We start from the raw sequence: 14,403 nt of genomic DNA, 5'->3' as shown, positions 1-14,403 counted from the left end.
GAAGACACTGACACTGGTGATGCTGAAAATTCAGCTTTGATCACAGGAATAAATTACACTTTACTGTATATTCACACAGAAAACAGCTGATTTACACTGGAATAATATTTAATACTATAACTGATTTTTGTTGTATTTTTTATCAAATAAGCGCAGCCATGGTTAGCAGAAGAGAATTCTTTTAAAAGTATTTAAAATCGTACCGACCCCAAACTTTTGAACGGTAGTGTATATATCAAAGCCAATTATTTGATTTAATTTATGACACCTCTAAAAGACGGTTTGTGTAAATGCATTATTAAAGAATTAATTTAAAATAAATAAATAATTCGTATTCAAGGATTTAAAAAAATGACAGCATTTTTATAAATTTTTTAGTCCTTACTAAAAGAATTGCTAAGAGGAATTGGAACTAGAAACGTTAAATTCTTTACTTTTACCATTCCTAGTCACAGACTGTTTAAAAAAATACTTGTAATCTCCAGTATTGACTGCATTCTCTGTAACTCATGGTTGTGATTACCGCCCTAGACAGTTTGAGTCTGTTGCTTGCACGTGGCAATAGCAGGAACTGTGTTTCTCATTTGTTTTTGGATGCATATTCTTTCTTCTGCATTTTTTCTTCCCTCTGTTTCAAGTCTAATCAGTTTTACATTCATTTTTTTTTTGTCTGTGTGACCGCTGTCTACAAAACATATGGAGCACCTGTGCTTTAGCCCCATATCCATTGAGTTCTCTGTTGGTTTCCGCCAGAACCACATGGCTATCTTCTCCTCTTTCCTCCTTAATCCCAGGGATCGCTGCTCTTTTAGTGCTTCTTTCCCACATCCTCCTCAGTTTCCTGTAAGGCAGCTTCTTCAAGCCCCCGAAGGCTTCGATTACAGACCACCAGCTATATAAGGTTCTGTCATCACCAATTACAGCCCACAACCTGCCACAACAGACGGGAAGGGCCAACCTAATGCCATTCCCTCAAGTGTACCCTAACGGTCTTAAAGGCCTATCCTAGCTGTCTTAATCTCTTTGTTCCCATGAGTCTCTGCTGGGGATCCACGCCTCTTTTAATGTTGTGAGCGTCTGAGCCCTGGATGACACTCTGGTATGAGTCTCTTGGTCCTGCTCCCAGTGTCTGCAGCAACGGTTGTCAACTCATTCTCAGTTTCACACAGCAGCTAATCCAGCCATTTAATAATCATCATGTTTGTCCTTATGGGACTGATTCTGAGGCCATGGCTGTTTTGGGAAGCGGCTGCTAGTTGATCTGTTTGAAGCGTGCTGCTGGGAGGCAGGACAGATATGCATTGTGCTCCCCTGTTACGAGGATGCAGACCGCAGGCGACAGCTCCAGTGTGAGCATCTCTGGAAATATCACCTCGTGTGTTCCTGCTAGAGGTCAAGTCAGCATGATCGATGTGTGGACTAGATTGTGCCACATCAGAGAAGTGGAATTGTTTATGCAGATTAGAGCTTTCACAGTAGTCAACTGTTTTGTGTTTTCTTTGGTTTTGCACTGTTACTGGACTGACCGCTGAGACGGCTAAATATGTCCTTTCACTTAACAATGGTCTCATTCTCTCTACTTATACAAACGCAGGGTTGTTAATGAAATCATGGAAAAAGACCTCATATTCTTTGTCTAATGGTATAAATTATTTTGTGTAATTTATTTTATTACTAATAATAATAAATTAAATATAATTAGTAGTGTTAATATTATGCATAACATAATCTAAATAAAAATAAAATTGTATAAGACATGTAAAAGCAGCCCATTAAGACAGTCAGTTTCACACTCACAGAAAATGGATGTTATGTGGCATCAGTGTCCTGGGACTAGCATGTAGGTATAAGCCCATGTTATGACTCCTGGATGGGACATCCAGTACCAGATGTCAAATTTGGCCCGTAAGCATTAACAACTTTTTGTACTCTACCGGTTTTGTTTGTGTGCAGCTCCTTGTGGATTTTGAAACGTGTGTGCTCATAGAATGTTTAAGCAGCATTACCTGTATGTTCATTTCAGAGTCAGGCAGAAGCCCACTACAAGGGGAACCGTCATGCTAGGAGAGTCAAAGGCATCGAGACCTCAAAGAGCCGCCCACAAGAGAGTGACAAACCTCCTCCCGGGCCCATCTCGTCCCCCTCACCTACGGGACCCTTGCTGGCTGTCTCAGACACTGAGCTCAACAAAACAGGTAAGAGCTTGAGAATAAGTGGCTTTGTACAATATAGTGATTGTAAAAAATACACATTTGGTCTTCTGTGCTCACTCACACATAACCTTTGGAAAGTAAAGAGATTCATTTGAAGAATGTAAAGCTACTGTAGGCAGTATATTCTGCTTCAAAATTCTTAAAAGAGATGACTGGAAAGCGAGGATACACTAATTCACCCTATGAATCAAAACTAGGACATGAAGAAACAGCAAATATTCAATCTGTGTGTGGTCTGACCTCACTCTTCAACAAGCAACCAATCGAACATTCCCATCACTGAAGGTCTAGGGTCTGTCACAGGGCAAAACTGTACAATAACAGAAAGAGACAAAGACAGCATTCTTAAGTCCCAGCACAAGATTTTAAATAGCTAGTTTATGAAATATAAGATGGTGCAATCCTTGTTGAAACATCTTGAGGAAGTCTGGGTAAAGGTCTTGAACATGGACCACCATATTCAGAGCCTAATTTTACTAGAGTGGCGTGACTGACCATGACCACTTGATTTGCAGCTTTATTAGGAAGGCCTAGCTGATGTGTTTATGGAGCTGTGTGCAGGGTTATTAGGTATTAAAAGCTCATTTGTCTCTGCATCAGAATAAACTTTGGGATTAGGAGGGATGGGTTGGAGCAGAGGATGAGCAGTGAGTGAGAGTTTGTGAGACATAGATTGTGGATATAAAAAAGTTCAGAGTTCTGAGGATTAGTTAAGAGGGAGAAGGGAAACATCACAGTTCATCTTGGTTTAATGAGTGATTAAACACTGGCAGATCATAATGATGGTAAGATGAAATGGGGGCGCAGAGTTTATAAACTGCCAGAGGGTGGGTGACTCCCTCTTGTGCCTGTTATATGCCGGTTTTCTTTCCCTATGTCTCCATGTCTCCGCTCCCTGCACTTTCCATTATTGCCAGGCTCAATTTGTATCAAACCATCAGCCCCCACAACTGGTAGATGTTTTATGAGAAGCTTCAAAGTGTTTGAATTTAACTGCCTTTAAATGTAATATAGTGATTTGGTGCTCGAGAAACATTTTGTTTTATTATCAATGTTGGCAGCAGTTGTGCTGCTTATTGTTTTGGTGAAAACTGTGATAGTTGTTTTTTCCAGGATTCTTTGATAAATAGAAAGTTCAAAAGAACAGCATTTATTTGAAATGGAAATCTTTACCTAATTGCTAAAATAGTGGCATATCTTTAGTCAGGACAACTTAACATTTTAAGTGAGGTCAAGACATTTAAATGAGACAAGTAAATTAATTCATCTCAAAAAAAATATGCAAACTGTTTTACGATTACAGAATGACTGCTTTAATTCCCACCTCCCCCTCATCCTGCTCATGGTCTCTGTCACAGAGGATGGAGGAGGACAGTATAGCCGTGTCTCTCACTGAGGGATTTGCCTGTCCAGAGAAAACTGTCTACAGTCCTCAGGCCGAGAAAAAATTCCAGCGGGAGAGAGCCAAAACAAACCGGCCATGATCTAAATGTGAAACCAGATACATGTGAAAGAATGCCGTTTTCCATCCAAAGCTCACTCCCGTGACCCCGACCCCTAGCGGGCTGGTGGCTCGCTTGTTTGTATATCCCGACAATCACTTTGTTTTAATGCCCATAATACTAGTTTCACAACAGAGTCTTCATTGAGCTGCCAACCCCTTGAGTCATGACAGCTGCAGTTCCATCTGGACATTGCAATCCCAGCGTGTAGAGAAGTGTGTGTGTGTGTGAGATTGTGCAGTGTAAATTTATTTAGCAAATGTTTAGAGCTTGCTGAGTGTGTTTCTCTTCACACTCCCCCCCCCCATTGCAGTCAGAGTTTACAAGCATGCAACTAGATATTGGGGATGCATCAGGGTTCGGTACTTGGGCCTAATCATTACAGTATATCTCACATGTCTACACATCAAGCTTTCTGCTCTCTCTCGGTGTGGGTTTTTATGTGAAAGCTCAAGAGGAGAATTCCCACGCTTCATGAAAAACCCAATGTCGCGTTGGACCTCAGCTGCCGGAGATGTAATTTATTGATGATTTTCTTTCACGCATCAGTAAAGCCAGTTTTGCTTCTTAGAGGTAGAAAGACAATACTCAGACCTATGGAGTCACCTTTTTAGTGGTTATAGAGTTTCAGCTGCCTTCTGCATGTTTCCTTGACTGTCTCCTGAACCATTGATAATTTAAAAGGATAGTTCACCCCCAAAAAATGTGTATACACTGCCGTTCAAAAGTTTGGGTTCAGTGAGATTTTTTGGAGCAGCAAATAGCATATCAGAATGATTTCTGAATGATCATGTCACACTGAAGACTGAAGTAATGGCTGCTAAAATAATGAAGCTTTTCCATCACAGGAATAAATTACGTTTTAACATATATTAAAATAGAAAATAGTTTTTCTTAAATAATATTATTAGCATAATATACACTATTAATTCCACACCAATATAGTTTGTTCTTAGATACATTCTTAGCTCTTTTACAAGGAATTTTAGCTGTGGTTTATCTAATTATGATGTTTGCTTATTCCTTATATTTAACTTTTTACATGTCCCGTGTTAGGGACACTTTTATTCTAGTGAAGATTTGTTTGTAAGGCTTGAACGCAGCTAACAGGGCCCATAATAGCATGGAGAATTGGCAGGATGTGCAGGAGGTTTGGCATTGAACCGTCTTAGCACTCTGTTTGTCCCCAAGATCCACTTCTGCACAGTCACTGCTTAATGAAGCCATACGTCTCCAGCAGTCTTCTACACATCTGGAGATTGTATAGAGACAGAAGGCTGCACGACACTCGTCTGGGCCTCCATATTTCACAGCATAAGCTTGAAGTGCCATTAAATTTCCTGCTAGATCTTTCTCCATCTCCGACAACATGGTTCTGCTGAGCTACAGTGGCAGAATCTCCACTTTTACATGCAGATTCTATAGAAACAAGAGGATCGTTTGGTAAACAGGCCTGCTCTAAGATGCATCTGGGAAACAGCGATCTGAGCGAGGCAAATGAATGCACCCAACTCCATAATTAATAAGTCCCAAAGCTCATTCAGGCATCTTGTTTCAGGGTTCATTAATCATTAATGGTGGGCAGGGTAGGAGTGGGGTAAAGGCCGGCCTCTTTTCTACCTGACCCCTCGAATATCTGATCCACCTGCATGGGTCACAATCAGACCCCTCCTTCACCACATCACACTCCATCTTCTCCGCTATAGCTCTGTCAGTGGCTGTGAAACCAGAGCAGCATTAATAGCAGGATTAGTTTACTGTCTGGAAACTGAGAGATTGTTCTTGTGGGTTCAGGTTTATATGTGGAGTCTGTAACTAAGCTATCATAATTCTACTAAATGCACAGGCATCATTTACACTTTCTGTCAAGGCCAATTTTGTCCTAATCAATAACTGGAATAACTCACAGCAGGATGTGACTAATCGACAAAGCTTTTTCCAATTGTTCTGCAGGTGTTTTCAGGCTGTTGTGTGTTATAATTAAGTTACAATCCAATAGAATTTGTTATTATTTGTTGTGTTTTAAATAAACAGCTCTGACATGCTCTCCACCTCCCATTGTAACTTGCTATCAGTTATGGTAAAAAAAGAAGTTGTTTTTCTGTTGTTATATTGTCCTATACAGCCGTGCAGATATACAGCAATATCGCACTGCTACTCGTGTGATATTGCTCTATTTGTTTTATAAAAATGTATATTAGGGTGGATTAGAATACTGAACAGCATGTATTCAAAGGTAAACCGTTAAACCAAAAATCATGAATGGCAGATAAGTAAGGTATCTTTATTCATTATTAACGTTTATTCATTTGAATGTTGAATTAAAAAACTGTCTCAACGTATCAGCATTTCCACAAAAATATTAAGGAGCGGTTTTCAACATTGATAATAAGGAATGTTTCTTTAGCAGCAAATCAGCATATTAGAATGATTTCTGAATGATCATGTGATACTGAAGACTGGAGTAATGATGCTAAAAATCACAGGACTTTTAAAAAAAAAAATGTATCAACATTAAAAAGTTATTTTAAATAGTTATAATATTTCACAAAATTCCTGGTTCACTGTATTTACTGTATTTTTTGATCAAATAAATGCAGCCTTGGTGAGCATAAATGAATTTTTTTCTTTTTTTTTACATATTAAAAAATCTTACTGACCCCATAAGCGTTTGAATGGTAGTATAACATTTATCAAAACAGTAAAAATAATTGTGACATCCCAACCAGCTCTGTCCCTGCCTCTTTGTAATACAAAGTGATGCCCATGATTCCATGCCCACTGATTTGCAACAGTTACACGTGTAAAGCAAAATTAAAACAATATTTTGGGTTTCTGTTGGACCTCTGAACTTTCATGAAAATATTTACATCATTACTAGCTTGTGTTTACAGCGGCTGACTCCTTCAGCAGTTGAAGGAAAGCGGGTGTTAATTTAGGCATTAAATATGAGTCCTCAGAGAGTGCATGTTGTGTAACCGCACTTTCAAATATGCAGAGCAAGAATAAATGGAGGGCAGACGGGTGCACATTGCAGCGAACATGGAGGGCATGTCAGTGAGGGTGGTGGATAACAGCCGTCCAGAGGATGAAGAATTCTGAAATCCCCCATTACACACTCCTCCACCCCCTGAACCACGATCTGCTAACACAAACCACATGTGCACGGCCAAACCCACATTTTTCATTACACACGCAGTGTGTGTGTTTGTTAGAGGGTGGGGGCCTGTAAGGGAATGGGGTGTGTTGTGGAAAAGGAGCAGTGGGAATATGAGCTCAGAGTTATAAGTTCAGGCTTTTCAGAACCACTCCTGCACTGAATACAAGCCACATGGTTCGGCCTGTCCATTCTGATGCTGTAATAGCTATTGCACAAAGTGTTGATCTATATTTGGTGTGTTTTTTTTTTTTTGGAAGGGTCATGAGGTTTGCTGTAACATCCTGCATCTTCCAAAAGAGCAGTATGTCATCAACCCGTGCTTTGATCCAGATGATCTTTATGAGGCTCTGACAGGAGCTGAAGCCCTGCTCATCTGCTCCGCGAACAGAGAGACACAGAGAGAAATCTTCATGGAAACTTCCAATGTATAGAGAGAGAGAGAGAGAGAGAGAGAGAGAGAGAGAGAGAGAGAGAGAGAGAGAGAGAGAGAGAGAGAGAGAGAGAGAGAGAGAGAGAGAGAGAGAGAGAGAGAGAGAGAGAGAGAGAGAGAGAGAGAGAGAGAGAGAGAGCAGTTTCCTGTTAAATGAGGGATCTGGTTGCCTCTAACCAGCTCTTATACACCTGCCATTCAGGATTTGCCTCCACAGCAAAGGCAGTTGAACTTTAAATGTCATGGTGAATAAAACCTGAACAGTGTGTTTCTTAAGGAGACACTGAGTTCGAATGACTAAGAGTTTATGTAAGACGTTGTGGCCAAATGTTTGTAAAATGACAAAAACATACAGTACATAATCTTTGTAAGGAAATAGTGAGGTAACTGCACACTCAAAATATCTGACGCATGCATTTATTCCGCAATTGATCAAAAGTGACAGTACAGTACATTTATAATGTTACAAAATATTTTTATTTTAAATAAATGCTGTCTGACTCAAAAAATGTTAAAGAATATTAAGCAGCACAACTGCATTCAACATTGATAAGAAATATTATTTTTGAAAACATTTTAAATTTATTTAAAATTGTAATATTTGAAAATGTTACTGTTTTTACTGTAGTTTTGATCAGTAACAAACATTCTAAAGATAGTTTAAATGTAATGTTTTCCTTTTTCATACATAATAGCCTTATATGAGGCAGTTATTATGAGTTTTGCTTACTCTACTTAGTCTCAGTCGACAGAAACATGTTTAAATTAGCAACGACTGCTATTTCACGTCCTGAATACTTTAAACGGTATGGTTACATATTTCTCAGCATCTCCCATTTTAATTTAGAAATTAAACTAAACAATATGTGATGCCTCATAAAAAATACAAACATATGTAAATTATTTTATTTTATGAAGTCATTTTTTTGTAAACTTGTTTTTATGTGGTCTCTAAAGGCTGGGGTTGGACACTTTAAGATGAGGTATTTGAAGTACGCCTGGTTTGAGGTTTACAGGAAAAAACACATTTCTGAGGCATGAACCGAAAGCTCTTGAATTCTTGCATAGCAGCGTTGTTATTGTCAAAGATGAAGCAGCAGAGCCCATTAACTTCCAGAAATACTCCATTTAAATGTCATTTTGTTGTTTGTTTTGCAGATGAGACGCGGCCAGCGCCACAGTTAAACGGACCCGCGGTGGCCCCGGGGCCCGTGGCCATTTCTGCTCCCCCTACCCCAGAATCCCCCGGTCCTTCTGCATGTCCCCTTCTGTCCACCCCCACTAACCCTCAACCACCCCCAGCCACCTCCTCATCCCCCGGCTGTGGCTCTTCTAACCCAGAGCAGGCTGGCACTGGGGCCCCTGGGGCCCCATCAGTCACTCCCAGCAACCCTGAGACAGAAGAGGACAAAGCCAAGAAGCTGCTTTACTGCTCACTGTGCAAAGTGGCCGTCAATTCGCTCTCCCAGTTGGAGGCCCACAATAAAGGTGAACATTAATTTAGCGACAGCTCATCTTGACTCAATAACTTATCCGTCTGACTGATTACACAACACATTATTGGAATAAAGAGTCTCCAATAGGTGCTTAGAGGTGGATAGATTGTACATAATCCCAAATGCCCCCTGTGTATTTTCTTGTTTGGGGGATTCACTAGTCTGTATACCCGTGACTTTGTACTATCATAATTGTAAAACTCAAAAGTCATTGTAAGACTCCATAGTATCATATGCAGCAACAATATGATGCTGCAATCACTTTTCATGACAGAAAACCATAAAAAGCAAATGCAAAGGTGTACTACAGTGTTAATCTGCTTTGTTAATGTTACTTTTATGGGGGAGAATTTACATTTTGGCAGTGACAGGTGCATTGAGAAAATTTACCAGCCATAAATATTTTCCATTTTATATTCCATTATATTTAAATCTTCCTGTCACCAAGCAATATATATAATTGCTTGCCATATTTTTTATTTTCATGGATTAATGCAATATACTCAAGCACTTTGAGTACCCAGAGAAGCGCTATATAAATGTAACAAATTATTATTATTATTATTAAGAAGCATTCCATATAGAAATGTAATATTCGTTATTCCATAAAATATACATCTTACATACATTTCCGATGGTAGAAGATAAGAAGTTATGACTGATCCTTTTATTTATTATTTAAATCGCAGAGAGTTAGACCATTTTTCAAATTGGATTAAAACCATGTATTATGTTGCAGTTCCTAATAAATTTGCTGACAAACTGGGAAATATCGTAAGTTAAGGATTTATATAGTCCTCCTTACTTGAATTTTGCACTTGGCAAATGTTAAATTCTGACCTTCTGGTTGCCTTTCTCAATACTTGCACAAATTACTTCAGAAGACAGAATTATTTTAAGAAGAGTCTGCAAGATTGATCTTGTTCTGAAATATGTTTTGCGTAGCTCAAGGCAGCTCACAGGGGAACACTAGCGATTATGTCCATCACAGGAAAGAAAAAGCTTTAAACTTCTAAAACAGCCGTCTTTAGAAGCTTTCACTCACTCATGATTTATACACAACTTTACAGCGCCACTTGTCCTCTTGGTTTTCCCCCAAAGGTGTGCAGAAAAACAAATGGAGTAGATCAGTTTTTGAATTGCAGTGCAGCTTGTAGTATTTAGGGGAGTGTTTGATTTCTCGTAGTATATCGAATGCCTGAGCAGATCTCATTCTGTTCTATTATTCAGTTTGTGTCAACATAAACAACCCTGTTTGAAGAGACCAAGGTGGATGTTGAGGAGACTCTGCTGCAGAGGCACACACAACTCTCTTTATTATTGATCTCCTCTTTTATTTATCAGGAAAAACTGCAGTCATAGTTTCAGTATGTTTAGGAATTTCTCATGTTGAGCTTGTTGATTAAATAGTCTGTTTTTCCCCAGGCCAAAAAAAAATTAAAAAAAAATTATGCTTTTATAAAGTATTTGAGAATTGTTTATGTGGACTGAAAATTACACTTTGATACATGGAAGCCACATGGAAGTCGTTCCTCTTGGAACACGACTATGTTTTAAAGTAAACATTACAAGTTATGAGTGATATCAGGGCGCTGTTGCCGATGGAAGCGTGAATTTATAATCATGGCCTGGGTTAAGGAAAGCTATCTGGAATCAATACAGTCCATTCCCTAAATTAAACTCCTAACCACAGCCAAAAATCAAATCATATGTTGTGCAGACAGCCACAGATATAAGTCAGGAGAGTTTTAGCTTACTTTATTTCTGCAGCTCTATGTCCAGACGCAGCTGTCAATTCTTGTTTTATCTGTTTATTTCTCAGACGGCATTTACAAATGACCGTTACACAGTGAAACTAGCCACACTCATTGTTTGGAACAATTTTTTAATGTAAATATTGCAAGAGTGCATTTTTTTAACAGCACAAAGGTCATTGTATTGCCTTGTCTACTCAAACCCAAAGTTAAGGTGAACTTTTGGTCAAAGGGAGAAAATTAAAATGTCTGCTTTTGATTTGGCAAGAGAATGTGTCGACATTCTCAATGTTTTCTTGGTTAAGAACAAAACAAAGACATTAGTTCTTAGGAACCCAAGCATGTGGACATCACGTGTTTTTTTTTTTTTTTGTCCATATAGCTGTGTTTTCATTGACATTGTGAGGCCAGGAACATGACGGCGAAACATTTAAGGAGAACCATGTGTTGCATGGCTCAAAATACAGGAAATGGAAAATTAATGAGCTTCGTTGTAACGACGACAGCCAAATTAAAAAAAAATCTCGAAGACTTGAAGAATTCAGTTTTGCAACAAAGTTTTGAAATTGAAAGCCAAGCAATATATCTTGATTTATAATCAGCCCTGTACAATATTGTAACCTGAATGAAATTCAAAAATGATATGATTTACAAATGCAAAACATTCCGATAAAAGAATGGTGTGACTGCTTATTAGACATGTGGACAGGAGGAATAAGAATAATCCCTGGCATGAGCAGCTGCAGTCAAGGATAATTCAAAGTGGAAGATTCAAGTGCCCTCTAGTGGTCGCGACTGGATATTACAGTTCATATTATCTTTATAGATAAATACATTTAATCTATTTATTTATCTTATATTATTTCATAATATTCTCATTTTATTCTATTTTATATTATTATTATAATTTTATTTTATGTATTTATTAATTAATTCTGTCACACTTTAGATTAGGGTCCAATTCTCACTATTAATTATAACTCCTAATTACTGCTTATTAATGGTTAGGTTAATTTAGGTATTGTGTAGGATTAAGGATGTAGAATATGGTCATGCAGAATAACGCATTAATATGTGATTTGTAAGTACTAATAAACAGCCAATACCGAAGTAATATGAATGCTAATAACCAACTAGTTAACAGTGAGAACTGGACCCTAAACTAATAATAAAAAGTGTTAACATTAATTTATTTATTTATTTATGTGTATATACACAACTGTTCAAAAGTTTGGGGTCTTTTATACTTTTATTTCGCAAGGATGCATTCAATCTTTAAAAGTGATTTTTTTTTCTCTCTTTTTATCAAAGAATCCTGAAAAAATCAATCACAATTTACACAAAAAAATATTAAGCAGCAGAACTGTTTTCAACATTGATAATAATAAGAAAAAAGAGTTTCTTGATTAGCAAATCAGCATATTAGAATTATTTCTGAAGGATCATGTGACACTGAAGACTGGAGTAATGATGCTGAAAATTCAGCTTTGTATCACAGGAATAAATTACTTTTGAAAATATATTAAAATACAAAACAGTTATTTTAAATTGAAATAGTATTTCACAATATTATTGTATTTTTGATCAAATAAATGCAGTCTTGGTGAGCATAAGAGACATTAATAAAAATCTTACCAAGCCCAAACTTTTTTTTAACCATAGATTAAATGCATGTACACAGTATGCGCATGTGTTTTCATTTATAAAAAAACACTTTTGTTTTTCTCTGTGCTCCTCAGGCACTAAACACAAAACCATTCTGGAAGCCCGCAGCGGACTGGGCCCCATTAAGGCATACCCTCGTTTGGGTCCGAAGCCCAGCGGGGAGCAGGGAGGCGGGGCCTCAGACCCCAATACTCAGGAACGCACCTTCCACTGTGAGATCTGCAATGTGCGGGTCAACTCAGAACTACAGCTCAAACAGGTGAGCGAGGGTTATGGTCTTCATATATCATGAAATAACATTAGTCTGTTTGCTTTAATATGCTCGCCATGTTGTTTATACTAAATAAAATTGTCATCTATGGACTATGTTTGCAGCACATATCAAGTCGACGGCACCGGGACGGAGTGGCAGGAAAGCCAAACCCCCTCCTGAGCCGACACAAGAAGCACAGGGGAGCTGACCTTGCTGTAAGTGGTAACCGAACCTGATACTGGTTACAATCCTAATTTAAATGTGCTAACATGCACTGAAAGTTATATTTGATAATTGGATGTCAAATTACTGTATGATATCGCTGAGTCATAACGTTTTTATCTTATATAGGATCTCACCAAAGCATTAGGCGCCGGCCTCCTGCCGAGTCCTCTGGCCGTTGCTGCGGCAATGGCAGCGGCCGCCTCCTCCAATCAGCTGGCTCTCCGCGCAGCAGCCCCCACCCATCCACATCATCACCTGCTGCAGGGTCCGCCCCTCAGTCACGCCATCTTGAGACCAGCTCCGGGGCCCATACGCACCTCACACGGTCCGATCCTGTTCTCGCCGTACTGACTCCGCCCTCACCCCCCTTAGCCAATCACAGCCAGTCCGGAGCCTCACCTCCAAAAGCACACTGTGAAGACGAAAAAAAATAGTGAAACAAACATCACAGAAATGACTAGAATCGGCTCATCAACAACAACGTCAATCATCAAACCAAGCAGAAGGGGGCGCAAAGTGGGAGCAATCACGAAGGAGGGTGCAACTGGCGTTCCAACTCTCTTTTCACCACCCTTAACTGCCTCCTCCATCTCCGTTCGTTTGGTTTGAGTGATTTATTTGTTGGTGGACGAATGGACAAATGCAGGGATTGTTGGAATAGAGCAATATTGTATGTATCTGACATCCTTGTTCCTTCCCTCTATTTATACTCATACTGTGAGGTAGCAGAAGTCACATCGTAGCCAGACATGCTGGAATGAGTTAGGCAACTATCTAGAGACCCCAAAACACACAACCCAACACACAAAGACTACAGTTAAATGTTTCTGTTGTTCGGAATAAATGCACCCTCAACCCCTATGCACCTTGAGAAACATACAAAACCATGTTACATCAGTACGCTTCTCGTAGTATTCTCTGTATTCAACTTGTCCTGTCTGGCTTTGGCATCTTCGCAAGAGAAAAACGCCACAATCTCAGTCGCAGTTCCACCATGTCAAGGCTCAAAGCAGGGGATTGTGGGGAAGGTCTAAGGATGCTCGACTCTTTCCGAATGCTGGTTCGAAATGAGCGTTTGAAGCTCAGCGTCGTCGACTTCATAGTCGCATCTCTCTAGGGAAACAGAGAGATGCAGAAGAGATACTCAAGATCTCTTTTGTGTCGCTTTTACATCCGTTAGCGCTAGGAGCGGTTGACTGAAAAACCCCAGACCTCTGTCTAGAGCTTAGAAAATCAGTAGATGTCTATTTATTCTATTGCGTAGTGTAGCGTAGTTTAGTTCAGAACATCCAAGCTGGTTGACTTAGGAAAAATATTCAGAAGTGAAATATGTGTGTAGAGAATGATGTAACTGCTGAATAAAGATGGACGGGTCCTTTGATTCTCAGAGAAAGGCAGCAGATCTAAGCACACACTTGGACTAACAGTACAGGCTCCTCTGTTCATTTTGTCTCTGTATGTTCGGTGGACATTATGCAACCCCTAGCAATACGCCCCCCTTCTGCGTTCAGTCTCACGAGACGGCCTGCATCCCCGGCAAAGATTGACACTGCAGGTCAGCCACTCCAGTGGAACCCCAAGAGATCTTGAAAAATGAACCGAGTGAAGACGCAGAGGAGGGTCACTAAGGACACGACTGTGCAATCTCTCCTGTTTTTGGTATGAACTTCCTGTCTTGAATCTAAAGCCATGCAATGCATATGAT

General features: G+C 39.3%; 1 protein-coding gene across 4 annotated transcripts in view; it reads left to right on the top strand.

Moving 5' to 3' along the window:
• Positions 1-14,190, top strand: part of znf385a (zinc finger protein 385A) — a 90,509-nt gene extending 76,319 nt beyond the window's left edge. For 3 of the 4 annotated variants that reach the window (XM_056239183.1, XM_056239176.1, XM_056239192.1), the window contains 5 exons: positions 2,024-2,195; positions 8,464-8,793; positions 12,295-12,479; positions 12,596-12,688; positions 12,825-14,189. In XM_056239183.1, the coding sequence (XP_056095158.1) occupies positions 2,024-2,195; positions 8,464-8,793; positions 12,295-12,479; positions 12,596-12,688; positions 12,825-13,049 (1,005 nt within the window). In that variant the 3' untranslated portion in view covers positions 13,050-14,189. Of the gene's footprint in view, positions 1-2,023; positions 2,196-8,463; positions 8,794-12,294; positions 12,480-12,595; positions 12,689-12,824 lie in introns of all 4 variants that reach the window. The other variant, XM_056239167.1, reaches the window with a different exon arrangement.
• Positions 14,191-14,403: the final 213 nt, after the last annotated feature.

The sequence above is a fragment of the Rhinichthys klamathensis genome, unplaced genomic scaffold (assembly GCF_029890125.1).
Source record: "Rhinichthys klamathensis goyatoka isolate OS25496 unplaced genomic scaffold, OSU_Roscu_1.1 h1tg000020l_1, whole genome shotgun sequence".
NCBI lineage: Eukaryota > Metazoa > Chordata > Actinopteri > Cypriniformes > Leuciscidae > Rhinichthys > Rhinichthys klamathensis.
Note: the sequence above shows the minus strand (reverse complement) of the source record. Positions and strands in the feature narration are given on the sequence as shown.